This window comes from Bos javanicus, chromosome 26 (assembly GCF_032452875.1).
Source record: "Bos javanicus breed banteng chromosome 26, ARS-OSU_banteng_1.0, whole genome shotgun sequence".
NCBI lineage: Eukaryota > Metazoa > Chordata > Mammalia > Artiodactyla > Bovidae > Bos > Bos javanicus.
Window position 1 is genome coordinate 30,561,497 of NC_083893.1, and position 20,817 is coordinate 30,582,313.

General features: G+C 38.0%; 1 protein-coding gene across 2 annotated transcripts in view; it reads left to right on the forward strand.

The window, feature by feature from the left end:
- Positions 1–2,207: 2,207 nt before the first annotated feature.
- The window catches only part of SMC3 (structural maintenance of chromosomes 3), a 38,134-nt gene continuing 19,524 nt past the window's right edge, over positions 2,208–20,817 (forward strand). The window contains exons 1-12 of one of the 2 annotated variants that reach the window (XM_061403433.1): positions 2,208–2,370; positions 3,336–3,411; positions 9,486–9,524; positions 11,085–11,152; positions 15,220–15,291; positions 16,157–16,236; positions 16,520–16,598; positions 17,733–17,850; positions 18,849–19,024; positions 19,538–19,618; positions 19,842–20,006; positions 20,309–20,430. In XM_061403433.1, the coding sequence (XP_061259417.1) occupies positions 2,356–2,370; positions 3,336–3,411; positions 9,486–9,524; positions 11,085–11,152; positions 15,220–15,291; positions 16,157–16,236; positions 16,520–16,598; positions 17,733–17,850; positions 18,849–19,024; positions 19,538–19,618; positions 19,842–20,006; positions 20,309–20,430 (1,091 nt within the window). In that variant the 5' untranslated portion in view covers positions 2,208–2,355. Of the gene's footprint in view, positions 2,371–3,335; positions 3,412–9,485; positions 9,534–11,084; positions 11,153–15,219; positions 15,292–16,156; positions 16,237–16,519; positions 16,599–17,732; positions 17,851–18,848; positions 19,025–19,537; positions 19,619–19,841; positions 20,007–20,308; positions 20,431–20,817 lie in introns of those variants that run through there. The other variant, XM_061403434.1, reaches the window with a different exon arrangement.

The following is a 20,817-nucleotide window of genomic DNA, read 5'->3' on the forward strand; positions in this document are numbered from 1 at the left end:
CTCAGTCTTCTTTATGGTCCAACTCTCACATCCACATATGACTACTGGAAAAACCATAGCTTTGACTAGATGGACTTTTGTAGGCAAAGTAATGTCTCTGCTTTTTAATGTACTGTCTAAATTTGTCATAGCGTTCCTTCCAAGGAGCAAGGGTCTTTTAATTTCATTTTAATTAAGCAGTGTTTTGGAGCCCAAGAAAATAAAGTCCATCATTGTTTCCATTATTTTCCCATCTATTTGTCATGAAGTGATGAGACCAGATTCTATGATCTTCATTTTTTGCATGTTGAGTTTTAAGCCAGCCTTTTCACTCTCTTCTTCATCAAGAAGCTCTTTGTTTCCTCTTCCCTCTCTGCCAAAAGGTGGTGTCATATCTGAGGTTATTGATATTTCTCCTGGCAATATTGACTTCAACTTGTCTTTCATCCAGCCCAGCATTTCTCATGATGTACTCTGCATATAAGTTAAGTAAGCAGGGTGACAATATACAGCCTTGAGTACTCCTTTCCCAATTCTGAACCTGTCTGACTATGTAACCTTTCCATACTTGGGGTGGGTGGGTTGAGGGGTAGGGAGAGTGTCACAGTCCTTGAGGCACTAGCCTATTGTGTTCCCTCCTTGCCTGGCAAGTAATAAAGCCACTCTTTCTTTCTCCTCCATAATTGTCTCCATATTTCTGTTTGGCATTGGTGCACCAAGAGCCAAGATTTTGGCAACAGAGTAGGTAGCCATTTCCTTCTCCAGGGAATCTTCCCCACCCAGGGAACTGGGGACTTCTGCATTACAGGTGGTCTTCTGCATCACAAATGGATTCTTTACTGCTGAGCCAACAGAGAGCCCTCATAATATAGTCTGGAGTCGTTAATTCTCTTTCACTGAGCAGATTATGATGCTGGTCCACTATATTGATATCAAGCTTCTCATACCTGGGAAGGAGGACCTGACAGGTATACTCTGGAGACCCTCTGGAAGGGATCCAGAATCCACTATTGTGGCATAAACATTATTTTGGGCAGAAAGTATTTGAGTTTCTGAAATCTCTTATCTGCCTCTCAAAAGAGCTCAAAATAACACACTTGCCATAAATCCTCTCCCTGGGAACACACGGGGAAGTCTGACTCATCACTGAAGTAATACTCAGTCACAAAAACTATCGACTTCCATCTCTTCTCCTAAGGGCCGGTTTGACTTTCCTAAAAGTCGTATGTTTTCCCTGAAGTGCTCTTTCTCTCTCCCTTGCCCCCTTCTAATAAGTCCTTTGTTTTCCCTGAAGTGTCCCTGTCCTCTTCATCTATTAAAAAGGTACATAAACTCTTCTTCAGCACCAAGAGGCGTTGACAGGGATGAAGTTAGACATTTGAAATAGTTCAATGCAGAAATAATCAGGGCTAGAACTGCCCGCCGTAGCGGGACAGGTGGCGAGGACCGACCAACTAGAGTGACTGCTGAGTGGCAGGTAATTTTACAGAGGCCCAGAGATCCGAGTTTTTCTCCTGCGATTGATGCAGATCAGATACACCAGGGTTGCCACTAGCACCTGCAAGCTTTTAGGCTGTTAGGAAAAAGCGGGGGGGGGGGGGGAGTGGTTTTAATCTTAACTAAATCTTTGCGTTGCAGTCGTCCAATCTGCCTAAATTTATAGCAATTGGCAGAACAGTAACAGCTCCAGGATATTAATAACTATGACATTATTAAAAATAATTTTCTAGCGTCAAGTCCATTTGGGGCAGTCCTGAGAGTGGGGAGTCCAGAGCCAGCGGGGGCCATTCTAAACTTATACAAGTGAGAGAATAATAGAGGACCAGGGATTCTGCCCACCGAATTTCTCCCCCGGTCGTGTACTCTACAGGTCCCCAGCTCGGTATTTCCAAACAGCGCGAGACCACGGGGCCGTCAACTCCCACAGCTACTGGCGCTTGGACACCCTCTCTCAGCTTTGGCGCCGAACCTTTCGCCACCTTGTGGCCGCAACCATTGGCTGCGCGCTCGGAGGGAATACAGGTCAATCTCACGACCAAGGCTTTTCCGAATGAAGTTTCCGAGTAATTCTCAGGGAAAACTCATTTAAAAATTGAGGAGTCACATGAAATTCAGCTGAAGACATTGTAGAAGGCCCTTTTGCCAAAAAGACAGAGCAGATCTGACTCTGATTCCCCCCACGCTCCGAGGGAAGTTGCGAGGGTGGTTCCGTCCGAGGCGGGGACTCCGCCTCCATGGGCACCGCCATTTTGTTTGGCGAGAGGGGTGCAAGCGGCGCTTTGGGGGGGAGGGGTCTCTTAGGCGCCTCACCTAACCCCGCTGCCGAGTTGTTGCTTCTCGCGGGGAGCCCTTCTCCCTGGCTAGGGGCGCGGAACCATGTACATAAAGCAGGTGAGGCCTGTGCGTCCCTCCCGCCCGTTAGGGGCTCGTGAGGACAGCTCCTGTCGGAGGTGTTGCTTCTTGCAGGGTGGCGCGGGGCTGGACACGGACTGTGGGGGAGGGGCGCCCCTTTGCAGCCCGAGCCTCTCCGCAGGCCGCTTGCCTGAGGGAAGCGGGCTCTAGCTGAGAGAGCTGGAGGGGCTGGCGAAGTGGGCCTTTTGGAGGGAACGGGCCTTCCCGGGTGGCCGAGAAGCAGCTTGGCCCTGCGGGGCTGGCCAGCCCCCTCGCGAGCCTTTTGCGTGGCGTATGTGAAGAGAGGGTGTCCCCGGCCTCGGAACGCCTGTGGGGTCCAAGCTGGGGCGTCAGCTTAGCCGGGGGCCTCGCTCCTCCCCGAGTTACCGGAGACGTGAAAGGGTCCCTCCTTCCTGCAGAATGTGTAGCGCCTCCTCATTCCGTTGTTTACTTTCTGTCAAAATGGTCTTCCCGCGCTGGAGGCCACCCCGAAAATGAGCCCATTCACACTCCTTAAGAGAAGTGCCTCGGCTGGATGTGTTGGACTCTGAGCAGTCCTGTCCTGGATGGGCGGCTCTTTTTTGGCCAGAGTGTGACTGAAAGGGGCGCCCAGGCCCGCTGAGCCCCGCTGCATACGTGATAGACTTTTATCCGGCCCTGTGATGGTTAGTGTTCCAGCCAACCTTAGGCAGTGTATTTGATTTTGAGCGCTCCCCAACAGGTTACTAATTATAACTTCTCATAAGCAACACTGGCAGTGGTTACTGATATACGGGCAGTTTTAAGAATATTTTTAAATCATTTTCCAAGATAAATTTTTCTTCTCTGACTTGGAAATATCTCTGTTTGGCATTAAACGGGAAACCATAAAGGGAAGGAGGGCAAAAGGAAAATATTAGCTTAGAAGTTAGTTCTTTTGGGGTGTGTTATTTCTTTCTGAAAAATATCTCTCTTCTCTTTGTTAGGTTATTATCCAGGGTTTTCGAAGTTATAGAGATCAAACAATTGTAGACCCGTTCAGTTCAAAACATAATGTTATTGGTAAGTGTTCATGGTTTATGCTGTCAGTTTTCTGTCTACATAGTCGTTTAAATTTGCCTATATTAGGCTTAAGGAGACAGGAATTGTCTTGAATATTACGTAAATTTATATGCTTTTTTTTTCTGTATGAATACTTTTATCTGCACTAATGAAATTGTTTCCTTTTTACGTTTAAAAATACTTGAATAAGACAAAGTATTCATTTTTATTTGGTAGCCTTGTGTGTATGTGTTTTAATAGATTTAAGTTTATAGTGAATGGCACTAAATTATAGCATTTCAGCTATTCTTGGTATGTCATTTCCTACTTTAAAAATGGTCACTATTGCCTTATTTCAAAGATGACCATTCTTTATTCACAATTAGGTTATTCTAAGATTTTTTTTTTTTTCCTATTATAATGTCCAAGGACAGACCATGCAACTTGGTGGGAAAAGCATAAACTTTGGATCATGGCAGAATGGGATTCAAATCCCAATTATGCTGTGTATTCTTCAGACTTCCTGATGCTTCACTTTTCTCCCTTGTAAAGTGGAAATAATGATACATGTTTCTTAGGGCTGTTGGAAAGATTAAATGAGAAAGCAATTATGTGAGGATGAGGGGGCGAATGGTGATTGTCCTTCAATATAATAGTTAATATATAGGTTCTACAGATGATAGTGATAACAGACAGCAAGTGTTTTCTGACCATCTGCTGAGTTTTTAAAGAATAGATGAAATGAGTGCTTCTAGACACCAGAAAAGTATAGAATCGCTATCAACATAGATTTCAGCTATACAGTGTCCTAGTTGGCTTGGTCTGCCACAACAAAATATCGTAGACTAGATGGCTTAAACAACAGGGATTCATTTTTTCACTGCTCTGGAGAACCTTTGTTTGAACCTCTCCCTCTTGAAAGAGCAATAGTCCTACCATAAAGGCTTCACTCCTAACCTCATGTAAATTACCTCCCAAAGACCCCCTTATCTCCAAAAAGCTTCACATAGTGGAGTTAGGGCTTTAACATATGAATTGGGGGTCAGGGAGAGTATGCACCATGGAGTCCATAGCTTGAGGTGAGGTAAGATTCATACTGTCAACTAAAAAAAATGCACGAATTGGTAATTAAGTTTTATTTGGGGCAAAATGAGGACTGCAGCCCAGGAGACAAGCACCTCAGATAACTCTGAGAGATTGCTCCAAAGAGTCAGTGGGGGAAGGTCAGTCTCAAGATTTTGGTGAAGGGGAAGTTCAGTACATTCAAGCCCTTTGGTGGTTATTCAGTCGCTAAGTTGTGTCTAACTCTTTGTAACCCCATGGAGTGCAGCATGCCAGCCTTCCCTTGACCTTCACCATCTCCGGGAGTTTGCTCCAACTCATGTCCGTCGAGTTGGTGAGGCGATCCAACCATCTCATCTCTGTCACCCCCTTCTCCTCCCTTCAATCTTTCCTGGCATCAGGGTCTTTTCTTATAAGTTGGCCGTTCTCATCAGGTGGCCAAAGTATTGGAGCTTCAGCTTCAACATCAGTCCTTACAGTGAGTATTCAGGATTGATTTTCTTTAGGATTCACTGGTTTGATCTCCTTGCAGTATAAGGGACTCTCAAGAGTCTTCTCCAACACCACAGTTACTCTTTGGCGCTCAGCCTTCTTTATGGTCCAACTCTCACATCCATACACATACTGGAAAAACCATAGCTTTGACTAGGCAGACCTTTGTAGTCAAAGTAATGTCTGCTTTTTAATATTCTGTCTAGGTTGGTCATAGCTTTTCTTCCAAGAAGCAAGCATCTTTTAATTTCATGGCTGCAGTCACCATCTGCAGTGATTTTGGAGCCCCCAAAAATAAAGTCTGTCACTGTTTCCATTGTTTCCCCATCTATTTGCCATGAAAAGATGGGACTGGATGCCATGGTCATCATTTTTTGAATGTTGAATATTAAGCCAGCTTTTTCACTCTCCTCTTTATTTTCAGCAAGAGGCTCTTCAGTTCCTCTTTACTTTGTGCCATAAGGGTGGTATCATTTGCATATCTGAGGTTATTGGTATTTCTCCCAGCAATCTTGATTCCAGCCTGTGCTTCATCCAGCCCAGCATTTCTCATGATGTACTCTGCATATAAATTAAATAAGCAGGGTAAAAATATACAGCCTTGACACACTTCTTTCCCTATTTTGAACCAGTCCATTGTTCCATGTTGAGTTCTAACTGTTCTAACAGGTTTCTCTGGAGGCAGGTAAGGTGGTCTGGTATTCTCATCTCTTGAAGAATTTTCCAGTTTGTTGTGATCCACACAGTCAAAGGCTTTAGCGTAGTCAGTGAAGCAGAGGTGGATACTTTTCTGGAACTCTCTTGCTTTTCTTTGATCCAGTGGATGTTGGCAATTTGATCTCTGGTTCCTCTGCCTTTTCTAAATCCAGCTTGAATATCTGGGAGTTCTCTTAAGGAGAACTGAAGCCTCGCTTGTAGAATTTTGAACATTACTTCGCAAGCGCTTACTTGACACAAAGTTTTCTGCTAGTCAAGAGGAGAGAATGTCATCATGAAGGGATTTAGTTATTTTCTAGATCTGAAGAGATGCAGGGATTGGGATCGTGAAATCAGTTCCCGAAAATATCTATCTGAAGACCTGTTGCACCAGTTTCCCTGGTGGGAAAGTGAGAGAGCCCAATGTCTGACTCTCCGCCCTGAATTCAGCTCAGGGGGTGTTGAAGGCCAGCAGCTGCAGCAGCACAGGGTTCAATCTCTGCAAAGGCAAATGGCAAATGCCCTTGTTGTTCTGTTGCTGGCAAATGCTCTTGGCAAGTGCCAGTTTAGTTGACAATACAGAAATAAGGGTGAACAGTGAATACTAATGTTCCCAGAGAAACTTTTGAGAATCATATTTTATTTTGAAATAATAAAATTTAAAAATTGAGGGCACGAAAAAGCCTGTCCTTGAAACAGCAGTTGCAGCTTTGTAGTTGGTAATAAAAACATACTTTTCCTTCTACCTTAACCTACTGAAAAATCATTAGTGTGCTATAAGAATAGATTGATTGTACTAGAGTTCTACTTACATTTTGATTATAAGTGTCTTTTGATTTTCATCAATCAGAAAATCTTTAGAAATGGAGAAAAGTGAATAATTACTAGATTTAGATTATTTCCTTAACTCATAAATTAAAAGTGGTTAAATATCTTAATATCAGTTTTATACAGTTATAGTTTCTCTTTGGTATCTTGGATGCGACTAAAACTTGTTATCAAATCTTAGTGTTTTTGCATATAACCTAAGCATATCCCTAGATTACTTGTAATACAGTGTAAATGCTATGTAAATAGCTGTAAATACAGTGTACATCATGTGTAAATAGTTGCCAGCTTGTGGCAAATTCTGGTTTGTTTTTGGAACTTTCTGAAAACCCCCAGTCTGTGGTTGATTAAATCCTTGGGTTTGGAACCCAGCGATTTGAGATTTGGAGGACTGACTAATTTTATCCCCGGTGGTTTAGAGGGTAAAGCGTCTGCCTGCAATGCGGGCGACCTGGCTTCGATCCCTGGGTGGGGAAGATCCCCTGAAGAAGGAAATGGCAACCCACTCCAGTACTCTTGCCTGGAAAATCCCATGGACAGGGGAGTCTGGTCGGCTACAGTCCATGGGGTCACAGAGAGTCGGATACGACTGAGCGATGACAGTTGTTTGGTTGGTGGTTTGTTCTTAGGAAACATTTCAATCGTTTTGGTTTTGTAAGATGATGGCCATCATTACCTAAAATGATTAAATTATATCTGTAGGGCCTCTTACCAGGTAGCTGTTTTACTACTTTGGTTGCAACATTAGGATTGTTAATAGTCACAGTTACAAAGGAAATTATCTAAATGTTCTTTTGTTTAACTGAAAAAAAATGATATTGTTTAATGTATTTTAAAAACGAGTCTGGACTTCTGGCAGTCCAGTGGTTAAGACTTCACCTTCCAGTACACAAGGTGCAGGTTCAATCCCTGGTCCAGGAGCAAAGATCCCACATGCCTCATAGCCACAAAAGCCTAAAGCAGAAATCATATTGTAACAAATTTAAAAAAGACTTTAAAAACAGTCCGCATCAAAAAAAAATCTTAAAAAATAAAAACAAGTCTGTTAATCATGTAAGAAAGACCAAAAGTAATGTACACTGAGATTGATCCTAAACATATCTTTTGAAAGCATATCACTTTGTTTAATGATTTTCGACCCTTAGAAAAATAATGATTTGAAGGCAGGGAGAAACCTCGTGTGATGATACTTGTTTGATGTTTAAATGTAATAACCATAAACCTTTTTAAGGTTATCTTTTTCCCTATCCTTCTAACAAAAGAAATATATGTGACTTTGTAAAACATAAAGAGCATAGAAGCTAAAAGGAAAAAAAATTAAACTATCCCTCTACCCAGAGATAGCTATTCTTCCTGTTAATGATCTGTGCTTGTGTTAGTCCTGCTTTCCTGGAAAACAGAGCCCCAAGCCTGCTTAGCTGCTAGGGCCTTAATGGGAGAGTGCAGTCTGAGGGCAAGAGTGAGGGGAGAAGTGGTCATACCTTTACAAAGAAGATATATCTGGTTTGTGGTTGCATTGGATCACGTCCAGACAGATTTTGTGAAGCCATCTTATATAATCACAGTATAGTTATCAATGTCAGTAAATTTAGCATCAGTACAGTAATCTTTTATTTTTATTTTCTAGTTATGTTGACTGACCCAGTCAACATAACTAGACCCCGCCCCAGTACAGGATTTAATTTAGGATCAGGCATTGAATTTAGTTGTCATGTCTCTTTATTCTCATTTAATCTGGGTCATTTCCACAGCCTTTGTCTTTTACAGTGTTGGTTTTGAGAAATATTATGTAAATGATGTGTCCTTTTCAAGGTATTCGATGTGGAGGCATGTGATCTCCATCTGCTTCTTATTGATGATTATACTTTTGATCAGTAAAGGTTGTGTCATTTTTCCACTCTAGTTAGTGTTTTTTCCTTTGCAACTGATAAATAATGTGGAGAGATTTGGGGACCTTGCAAATACTGTGTTCCTTATCAAAATTCCCCCTTAGATTTAGTATTCATCAATAATTCTTGCCTTTATTCTGGTAGTTACAGGACGATGATACTCTATTTCCAGCACTCCTCTCACATTTACCCTTTGTTATTTTACTGGAATCAAGCATCCTTTCTCCTTAGCTGTTTGTTTATCTTTTTATTTTCAGTATGGACTCATGAATTATTCTCCTCCACTTCCACCCAAGCCCTAATTTATAATTCATCTAATTATTTTGGTGCTCAAATTGTCCTAGGTTTCCCTAGTAGAAGACCCCCTTTAAGTTGGCCTGTGTCTGTTATATGCCTTTTTTTTTTTTTAAGCACTTCATTATTTTCCGATCTCTTTAGAATTTACTTTGGATTAAAGATAATGACTTTGGGGCTAAATGTTCAGGATATTGGTCAAGATTGAGAGAGAGTGACATAGTTATTCATGACTATTAACAATGAAAATTCTGCTGAACAGAAAAGTTCAAGTAAATTCATTATATCTGATGCATTTGATTTTCTTTTATGTATAGAATTGCTTATTTCTGAATTCAGGTAGTAAAACAAGTGCCTTATAGTTGTCTGTATTTTTGTGATTCTGAGAGGCTATACTTGATGTATAGGGCTGATCAGAAAACTGTTTTAACATGGAAATGGTTTGAGAATTTTTAATGACTTTAAGTATTTTAAAATTTTAGCATGTGAATCTTTAAATTGTTAGAAGTATTATATACAATTAAAATAGAATTACATGTGCATTGTAATGAAGACCAGGTAGTATGTTTAGTTATTCCTGTTAATTTTAAACTATTGAGAAAGAGCAAAAAAGTAAACAATGAAATACATTTCTTTACGGAAAAAACTGAAGACGATACAAAAACTGTACCCATTTGGTAATTAAAGCTGTTTTATTATTTGCTGTTCACTGTTCTGTTGTATTTAAGTTTTAAGATGTTTTGTTAGAAAATAGGATTTTATATCTTTGAATACTTTCAGTTTAAAATTTTACTGTTTTTTATACAAAATAACATACTTTTTAAAATTTTACAGTGGGCAGAAATGGATCTGGAAAAAGTAACTTTTTTTATGGTAGGTATTGTATTTTGAATTCTAAATATAATAAGACCTAGGTATCTTAAGGTAGTTTATCTGAGGTTATGTCTGCATGAAATAGAAGAAAGAGTTCTTCAAACACGATTGAAATTTAATGTAGAGGGTTTAGAGTGTAAGAATCTGAGCTCTACGCTAGTGGCTAATTAGCCATGTGAGATTATGCAAAACAGCTTCTCAAAGTAGTCTTTTACTTTAAAAACAGGTATTTACCCTGCCTACCTTAGATGAGTTGTGAGAATCAAATGAGATTATATGTATAGGAGTGCTTTCTAAACTTCAGTGCCATATATAAATGTTGTAAATGCAGAGAGAGAGAGAATATAAGTGCAGTAGAATAGTTAACATTGTTATGGGAAATAGCTTATCTGTTTCATCTAAATCAATTATTTTAATAAAAGATGGAGGAGTATAAAAAACTGTATAGACTCAACAAAGACAGTTGTCAGAAGGTAGTAAATAGAGCTTTGAAAACTAGCTCTAAAGATAAAATGCATTTAAGAATAGTAATGCCTGTGTTAAATTCTTTGCTGAGGAAAAATATTTTAACAGGTTTGGACTATATAAGGAGTAGGTTGAAGAATTTTTGAACGTCTTAGTTGAGTGGTGCTTGAGGAAAAGGGAGCATTAGTAATAGCAGAGGTTCTGTCCCTTCTCTGCTCACAGTTCTAAAGGGAACTCTGTATCCCATCAGTAGTTGTAATTTGGGGATGATGAGAAGAGTAGGATTGGAGTGGAAGTAATAATCTCATAATCTCTCAGTTCAGTTCAGTCGCTCAGTCATGTCCGACTCCCTGCGACCCCATGAATCGCAGCACAGGAGTTTGAATTTGTCCCCTCCAAGGTGATTATAAAAGAAAACCAATCCCCACCATCACCCCCAGCATACACATTCATATACACAGACTCACTCTTTTAGAGTGTCAAAAGTGTCTTGGGTGGACTGGGAATACAAAAGTTGAGTAAAGAGTTACATTTCTAGGAGAGGGTTGTCCAGTTAGGCATTCTGAGGAAGTGGCATGAATGACACCTTATTTATAGAAGATAAAGGGCATGTAAGTACTGCAGCAGAGAGTAGAAATCTGAAGTGTTTCCCAGTATTTCCTACTTAGTTTTGTTTCTTTTGACAAAGTATCCAATCAGCGGTATTATAGGAATATATCCTATTTTGTTAAATATTTTAATTTATATCATTTATATGTAGTGGATAAAAGCAAATATAGCATGAATCCTGAACGTGTATACTTTGATCAAGTTACACCTTAGTTCTACTTGCCTTTTTTTGTATTTCAGTGTTTTCATTTTATTTTCTTACCTTAAGTGTTTTAGTGAAAGCTTGTTAATATTTTTCTAATATCATCATTTAGTAGGTGATTAATCTGTACAGGCAAATTTTCTGCATTCCTTTTGTCTATATGAAACAGTTAATCTGTATTGTTCATTACCTGATAGATACACTGTTCTCTGAAGGTATGGGAGATTATAACTAAAGCATAAATCTTTTTTAGATTGTACTAATAGTTATTTTTATGTTTCTAGCAATTCAGTTTGTTCTCAGTGATGAGTTTAGTCATCTTCGTCCGGAACAGCGATTGGCTTTGTTACATGTGAGTGAGACTGCTTTAAAACATTACCAGTTTTAAGTACTTCTAAAAATACATTGTCAGTTCTGCCAAACAAAATTATTTTTTCAAGTTTCAGATCTTTTGTGAACATGACACAATATGTTTCTTATGTATATTGTTCTGCTGTGAAATTTAGTGTACTATATTAATGCAGGATAAAGGCTTAATTTTTATATAATGGTTTAAAAAATTGTAGGAGTTCCCTATGGATGGGTATATCTTCCATATAAATATAAATTCTTTATTTAAAGAGTATGGCCTGGTAAGGGTCTGGAATCTGGTTTGCTGAGGAGAAAAACGAGTTAGGTTGGGGATTAAAACTTTGAGACTCAGAATCAAGTTAATATGGAGCCACAGAAAAGCAACCATTACAAACTTAAGCACATAAAATTATTTTTAGCCATATTTGTACTTAAATGGGAACATTATTTTCCAATAAGAAAGTGTGTTTATAGTAATGAAAACTGTTAGAATGTTTTCATTAAATTATAAATAGTAAATACTTTTAGGGTAAGAAAGTATAAAAGTCTATGATAAAATGGTGTACCTTATCTGTCTTATTTAAATATAGCTTATAATTACTTTTAAGACCAGAAAGCAAGATTCTTCAGTGTATCTACACAGTATCTCTAGACTTAAAGTTCTTTTCTAACCATCATCCCCAACCCCCCACTATCCCTGCCCACTCTTTTTTTTTTTCCGGTTGTGCCATGTGGCTTGCGGGATTTTAATTCCTCAACCAGGGATTGAACCAAGGCCATGGTAGTGAAAGCACCCAGTCCTAACCACTGGACTGGCAAGGAATTCCTTCCTCCCACTCTTAAATTTTAATTTTTTTTTATTTGAATTTTCAGTCTGGTAATCAGGATTGATTCCCTATAAGCAAGTCTCTGTTTAGGTTTCTCAGATTAGCATTAAAAGAATAGTTTCTTTAGGTGTTATTCTTTATTGTATTGAACTACTTCATAACTGTTCACAGCCTAGAAATTATCTGGGCATGGTAAGTAGCTGGGTCACAAATTGATCAAAATGTGACGTGTTAAATGTATATGTTTTCATAGCAGATTTAAAATTATACAGAATATCTCAAATGTTTAAAAAGACAGTTCCAGTAATTATATGCTTCGTTAGGGTTCCTTTCTAACATTAAGATGAATCTATAAGGGAAAAGCCTCAAAGTTTTATGTATTAGCAAATAGGTAAAATTGGGTGGCTATGGGGTCTTTTGCTCAAATGAAGTGGTATGTAGAATAAAGCCTATGTACATCTAACTTTGACATCTTTTGCATAGTTCTCATTTTTTAAATTCACAGTCAAAGTCTATTTGGAGGAGAAAAAAAAAGCTCTGTGGTTGAGTATTGTTATCCTAATCCAGTGTCTGCTGCTTTGGCAAGAGGATTTTCTCAGTACAGTTCAGTCGCTCAGTCGTGTCCAACTCTTTGCAACCACATGGAATGCAGCACGCCAGGCTTCCCTGTCCATCATCAACTCCTGGAACTTGCTCAAACTCAAGTCCATCGAGATCGTGATGCCGCCCAACCACCTCATCCTCTGTCGTCCCCTTCTCCTGCTTTCAATCTTGCCCAGCATCAGGGTCTTTTCTTAAGAGTCAGTTGTTCACATCAGGTGGCCAGAGTATTGGAGCTTCAGCTTCAGTATCAGTCCTTCCAATGAATATTCAGGACTCATTTCTTTTAGGATTGACTGGTTTGATATCCTTGCAGTCCAAGGGACTCTTGAGAGTCTTCCTCCAACCCCGCAGTTCAAAAGCATCAATTCTTCAGTGCTCAGCTTTCTTTATAGTCCAACTCTCACATCCATACATGACTACTGGAAAAACCATAGCTTTGACTAGATGGACCTTTGTTAGCAAAGTAACGTCTCTGCTTTTTAATATGCTGTTTAGATTAGTCACAGTGTTTCTTCCAAGGAGCAGCGTCTTTTAATTTCATGGCTGCAGTCACCATCTGCAGTGATTTTGGAGCCCAAGAAAATAAAATCTGTCACTGTTTCCATTATTTCCCCATCTATTTGCTATGATATGATGGGACCGGATGCCATGATCTTCATTTTTTGACTGTTGACCTTTAAGCCAACTTTTTCACTCTCCTCTTTCACTTTCATCAAGAGGCTTTAGTTCTTCTTTGCTTTCTGCCATAAGGGTGGTGTTTTCACATATCTGAGGTTATTGATATTTCTCCCAGCAATCTTGATTCCAGCTTGTGCTTCATCCAGTCTGTCATTTTGCATGATGTACTCTGCACGTAAGTTAAATAAGCAGAGTGACAATATACAGCCTTGACTTTCCCGATTTGGAACCAATCTGTTGTTCCATGTCCAGTTCTAACTGTTGCTTCTGACATGCATACAGATTCCTCAGGAGGCAGGTCAGGTGGTCTGTTATTTCCCATCTCTTTAAGAATTTTCCACAGTTTGTTGTGATCCATGCAGTCAAAGGCTTTGGCGTAATGAATAAAGCAGAAGTAGGTGTTTTTCTGGAGCTCTCTTGCTTTTTCTATGATCCAGTGGACTTTGGCAGTATGATCTCTGATTCCTCTGCCTTTTCTAAATCCAGCTTGAATATCTGGAAGTTCATGGTTCACATACTGTTGAAGCCTCGCTTGGAGAATTATGAGCATTACTTTGCTAGCGTGTGAGATGAGTGCAGTTGTGCAGTAGTTTGAATATTCTTTGCCATTGCCTTTTTTTGGGATTAAATGAAAACTGACCTTTTCTAGTCCTGTGGCCACTGCTGAGTTTTCCAAATTTGCTGGCATATCCAGTGCAGCACTTTCACAGCATCATCTCTTAGGATTCGAAATAGCTCAGCTGGAATTCTGTCACCTCCGCTAGCTTTGTTCATAGTGATGCTTCCTAAGGCCCACTTGAGTTCGCACTCCAGGATGTCTGGCTCTCGGTAGGTGATCACACCATCGTGGTTATCTGGATCGTGAAAATCTTTTTTGTATAGTTCTTTTGTGTATTCTTGCCACCTCTTAATATCTTCTGCTTCTGTTAGATCCATACCATTTCTGTCCTTTATTGTGCCCATCTTTGCATGAAAAGTTCCCTTGGTATCTCTAATTTTCTTGAAGAGTTCTCTAGTCTTTCCCATTCTATTGTTTTCCTCTATTTCTTTGCATTGATCACTTAGGAAGACTTTCTTACCTCCTTGCTATTCTTTAGAACCCTGCATTCAGATGGGTATATCTTTCCTTTTCTCCTTTGCCTTTTGCTTCTCGTCTTTTCACAGCTATTTGTAAGGCCTCCTCAGACAACCATTTTGCCTTTTTGTATTTCTTCTTCTTGGGGATGGTCTTGATCATTGCCTCCTATACAATGTCATGAACCTCCATCCATAGTTCTTAAGACACTCTGTCTATCAAATCTGATCCCTTGAATCTATTTGTCACTTCCACTGTATAATCATAAGGGATTTGATGTAGGTCAGACCTGGATGGTCTGGTGGTTTTCCCTACTTTAGTCAATTTAAGTCTGAATTTTTAATAAGGAGTTATGATCTGAGCCATGGTCAGCTCCCAGTCTTGTTTTTGCTGACTGTATAGAGCTTCTCCATCTTCTGTTAAAAAAATATAATCCATCTGATTTCTATATTGACCATCTGATGATGTCCATGTGTAGAGTCTTCTCTTGTGTTATTGGAAAAGAGTGTTTGCTATGACCATTGTGTTCTCTTAGCAAAACTCTGTTAGCCTTTGCCCAGCTTCATTTTGTACTCCCAAGGCCAAACTTGTCTGTTACTTTAGGTATCTCCTGACTTCTTTCTTTTGCATTCCAGACTCCCATAATGAAAAGGACCTCATTTTTTGGGTATTAGTTCTAGAAGGTCTTGTAGGTCTTCATAGAATCATATAATTTCAGCTTCTTTGGTATTAGTGGTTGGGGCGTAGACTGGATTGCTGTGATATTCTCATCTGATAGAAATTTTCCTCCATGGAATCAGGCTTGTTACCTGCACTAAACTTTAAAAGTATTTAAAGAATATGAAAATACCACTTAAATGACATTAATTTTTTCTTGTGTTTTAGGAGGGTACTGGTCCTCGCGTTATTTCTGCTTTTGTGGAGATTATTTTTGACAATTCAGACAACCGGTTACCGGTGAGTAACTGTTTTTTTCTTTTCAGTAATAATGTTGAGAATTTTATTGATGCAGCTGACTTTACTCGTGCTTTGAAACTTTTATTTATAGCTGTACTTAGACTTTTATGATTTGTGTGTGTTAGTCACTCAGTTGTGTCCAACTCTTTGTGAGTCCCTGGACTGTAGCCCTCCAGGCTCCTCTGTCCATGTAATTCTCCAGGCAAGAATATCGGAGTGGGTTGCCATGCCCTTCTCCAGGGGATCTTCCCAGCACAGGGATTGAACCCTGCATTGCAGGCAGATTCCTTTCTCTTTTAGCTACCCAGGAAGGCTTTTATGATTTAGTTTATACTAAAATAGCTATAGCTTACATACTAATTTTATCTTAAAGTTTTGAATATTCTGGTAAACAAGTGGGAACGTACAAGCTGTTGTAAAAAAAGGTCTTTGTCATAGAATTGAGTATTCATAGCGTATCTTTCTTGGAGAAGGCAATGGCAACCCACTCTAGTACTCTTGCCTGGAAAATCCCATGGGCGAAGGAGCCTGGTAGGCTGCAGTCCATGGGGTCTCGAAGAGTTGAACACGACTGAGCGACTTCACTTTCACTTTCATGCATTGGAGAAGGAAATGGCAGCCCACTCCAGTTTTCTTGCCTGGAGAATCCCAGGGACGGGGGAACCTGGTGGGCTCCCTTCTATGGGGTCTCACAGAGTCTGACACAACTGAAGTGCCTTAGCAGCAGCAGCATATCTTTAGTGAGGTAATTGAAGTTTCAAAATAATTGCTATGGTGACGGACTCTAAAATGGCCCTATTAACTGAAATGTTTCCAAAACATTTACTGTTAGATTTATGTTTGAGCATTTATGTTTTTTTCTTAGATCGACAAAGAGGAAGTTTCACTTCGAAGAGTTATCGGTGCCAAAAAGGATCAGTATTTCTTAGACAAGAAAATGGTCACGTAAGCATTTTATGCTTATAATTTTTTTTTATGCTTATAATTTTTATACATAAGAGTAAAAGTATTTTACTTGGCTCATATATGAGGTACTTTTGCCTCGTGTTCAGCAAATTATTATTTAGAGCTCAAGCATAAGAATCAGAAGATTCCCTGAGGCTGATATAAACTATATTTAATGACTGTTCTGTAGTTCTTCATGCCCCTTAACTCAAGGGTTAGTGTATTCTTTGCTTATTGTTGGATTGTTATGTATTTGAAAACTTTTTAAATTGTTTATCAACAGGAAAAATGATGTGATGAATCTCCTTGAAAGTGCTGGTTTTTCTCGAAGCAATCCTTATTATATTGTTAAACAAGGAAAGGTAAAAAATGTGTATCTTTTTAAAAGGAATTTGTTTTCTGATTATATTCATTGAATGATGAATTTGATTTCATTCTAGTGGTTAAATTCGGGTGATAATGGACCTTACTATCTTCTGTTTTCATTGATTTATTTTGCACTGAAGTTTGTATTAATAATACCTTTTTTGTTGCATAAAGTGCAAAATAGATCCATTGCATAGTGGGATAAAAGTATTTCAGCAGAATTATTTAAGTGGATCATGTTTTCTTAGTGATCTGCAGATATTTTTGTTTTGTAGAAGTTAAGAGTATTGTAGAAACTTTATAAAAATCACATTTGATAAAAGTTACTTTCTGAAATTAATACTCTGTTAGTATAATATACTAGAAAGTTTACATTACCAGAAATCTGCCATAATGCTACATGTTATTTTCTCTCAATCGAATTGTATTTTTTACAGTTTTTAGGAGTTATATACTTTAGCTGATTGTTCTACTATTTCCTCATATGTTTTAACTATATATATCTAAAATAATTTATTTTTCTTAGAACATACCCTGCAGTGTCCTGATAGTTTTCTGTTGTACTGTTTTGGACTAGGGGAGAATCCTTTTAAAATGTCCACTTCTTATTTCATGTTGGAGGCGTTTTTAGCTATGTGTTAGAAAGTTAGCATGCAGAAAACGGGATTAGGAAGAATATGTGTTTCACTTTCAAGAGCGAGATTTTTGAAAAGACTATGAAAAATTTCTTTAAAAGGAGGCTGATTTGAAAGCAATTACCTGAGACTTCCTGTGTGCATGCAGCATAGGTCCCTTTATATTATTTCAATTTCCGCTCATAGGTCATTTCATAGAAGCCATCTATGTTGTCTGCCTCTTTTATAAGAGTGCTGCCATCACCCTAACTCTTTATGCTATAATTTCTTAGTTTGTTTTGTTTTTCTTCATGGCACTTATACTGTAATGGTATGTATGCTTCCTGGTTTTTTTCCCACTAGAGTGTAGGTTTCTTGAGGGTAAGATCTTTTCTGTTCATTGTTGTTCTCCTATTGTGAACTCATACTTAAAACTTGGCATGTGAATACCTTTCAAGGTAGAGTTCTTAAAGAGCAATCTAGCTCTGTAAATAATTATTTTTCTAAAATTTTTAGATTAACCAGATGGCAACAGCACCAGATTCTCAGAGACTAAAACTACTAAGAGAAGTAGCTGGTACTAGAGTGTATGATGAACGAAAAGAAGAAAGCATATCTTTAATGAAGGAAACAGGTAAAATAAATGTTATTCTGCCTTATTTCTTCTATTCTGTGTATTGCTTTTTCATTGTGTTATGATACTTGAGAGAAGTTGTCTATTCTCAGGAATATTTATTATTGTATAATAATTTGCTTGTAGACTGATTGGAAAGAAAATTAGTGTTAGGCAGTTTAAGGTTTGAGAATTCTAAGTTTGTCTCTTTGAATAAAGAATTGTTACTGTGAGATAATAGTACCATTCTAGGTCAGCTGCTTTGTGCCTTTAAAGTCTTTCTCATTATTAGTGAGGATAACACATTTGGATGTATTTCTCAGGAAAAAAAAAAATGCTGAAATATCAGTTGGCATTAGGTTTTAATTTATTCACAAGCAAGTAAATGTAAAACTTAAACTTTGAACTTGGATTCTTCCTTAGTACATTCATTATGGAAACTCAACTTTGCCTTTCAAGTGCTGTGCCCTTTCATGGCTTAGAGTCAGAGAGCCTTAGGTTCAAAGTCTAAATAATAGTTACCTGATATTGAGACTTTAGACTTGACCTTTCTGGTCCAAAGCTTTCCCATCTGTGCAGTCCTTTTTTATAGTTTGTAGTGGTGAATAGAGGAGCAAAGTTGCACCATGATTGGAATATAGTAAGTATTCAGTATATGCAGCTATATAGATAATGCTGTTACAAGAACTGAGAATCAGTGACACCAGTGATATTAAGTAGGGTTTTGTGTTTTTTTTCTCCTAATGTCATGGGGAGGCACATTAACTTTTAAAGGAAGCTTAAACAAAGGCCTGTAAATGTGTAATATAAGAATCAGTGTCACCATGTATAAGTTTATTCTTTCATACTTTCCATAATGCATTTTAATTGCCATTTTAGTATCTTAGATTTGGTTACCACCTAATATCAAAGAAATAATGCTAAAGTGCTTAGGATTAAGTTTTACACAGTATATTTGAGAATTGATACTGCGTAAAAATTTTATTCAACTCCTTCACCCTTCTCCCATTTTTTTTAAGAGGGAAAACGGGAAAAAATCAATGAGTTGTTAAAATACATTGAAGAGAGATTACATACCTTAGAGGAAGAAAAGGAAGAACTAGCTCAGTATCAAAAGTGGGATAAGATGAGACGAGCCCTGGAATATACCATTTACAATCAGGAACTTAACGAGACTCGTGCTAAACTTGATGAGGTAAAATACTTACCTTTGCCACTTGTTTAATTTTATTTTTATGAATATATTAAACTCATACTATATTTATACTTTTCAATGATTTTTAAATACAGACCTCAAAATTTTAAAAATTCTTAGTGAATTCATTACTCAGCAAATTTACTCTGAGTTTACTCCAAGGAAAATGACCCACGTGATCCTTGCTGTAGTTGCATCTGAAATATAAGTAGGTGGTGGTGTCAGGCAGACCAGGATGAGAAGAAAGCAACGTTTAGGGTTTCACAAATTTCTTTCTTGGCTTTTTAAGGTGTATTTTGTAATTAGTATTGCTGACATTTTGTACAAAAATTTGTTTTAGGTAATGCTGAAAACTAGGCATTTTATATTTAAAACCAATACAGTTATTTTGGGGGGAAAATTTTTTTAAGTGAATGCTTGTTTTAGCAGATATTTAAAGATTTTTACTAGATGTTATAAAATATTGAACAAATCCAAAATGGGTTAGAAATCATAGCTTGGTTTTTTTTCCAGCTTTCTGCTAAGCGAGAGACAAGTGGAGAAAAATCCAGACAATTAAGAGATGCTCAGCAGGATGCAAGAGATAAAATGGAGGTAAGGTTATAAACTAGACTTAGGGTAACTTGTAAGTTAAACTTTCTGTACCAGAATTATGGAATGGTAACTTCAAGTAGTGGTGTCACTGGGATTGAGTATTGGAAAGAGAGTAGTACTGAAAGTTCAAATAAGAGAAAAAGACAAACCAATAATGGTGTCCTGATTTTGCTTTTGTATTTCTAGTTGTCTAACTTGTTTCTATCTGATACTTTTTGAATAGGATATTGAGCGCCAAGTTAGAGAACTGAAAACAAAAATTTCAGCTATGAAAGAAGAAAAGGAACAGCTCAGTGCTGAAAGACAGGAACAAATTAAGCAGAGAACTAAATTGGAGCTTAAAGCCAAAGATTTACAAGATGAATTGGCAGGCAATAGTGAACAGAGGGTAAGTTAAAATGCTGAAAATGAAAGACATAAATGTTCAGGTGAGTGGGAACTGCAGAGGACAGTCCTTTCTGTGACAGGGGTGCATGCTTGAATTTTTGTAAAAAAATTTGGCACATTAACATAATTTGCATTCAAGTTGCAACTGAGTACTATCAGTTACTTACATTTAAAAATTAGTTTTATGTTGCAGGATCAGTTTTCTCATGAATTCTTTTCATGAGAAAATATCTTACACTAGACTTAAAAATAAGAAAAGTTTTTAAACAGATTGCATTTTTACTTATCTTGCTTTATTTACAGAAACGCTTATTAAAAGAAAGGCAGAAGCTGCTTGAAAAAATAGAAGAAAAGCAGAAAGAACTGGCAGAAACAGAACCTAAATTCAACAGTGTAAAAGAAAAAGAAGAGCGAGGAATTGCTAGGTCTGGGACTTTTTTCACCAATTCTAATTTTCTAAATGGTTCCTCTATAGAACCTTATTGTATAAAGAATTATAGGTTAGGAAGTTAGTAATTAAAGGCAAAAAGTAATTAAGGGCAAAAAGTTAAATGCCCATTCCAAAGTAACAGCCAATACCGTGGGCCAGTATTAGTGTACGCGTATCACCGAGGCATAAGCCCTCGGTGAGCCACAGTATCCTCACTATAAGTTTGACACATTTAAGACTCTGGGAAGTTCAGTAACTTGCCCATAAGTAATATAGCTAAATTTTGGACTTTTAAAAACATGAATGATGATTGTTCTTTTGTTTATCCAAATTGTATCCTGCTGTGTGTTCATTCTGCCACCTTCTTTTCATACTTGACATC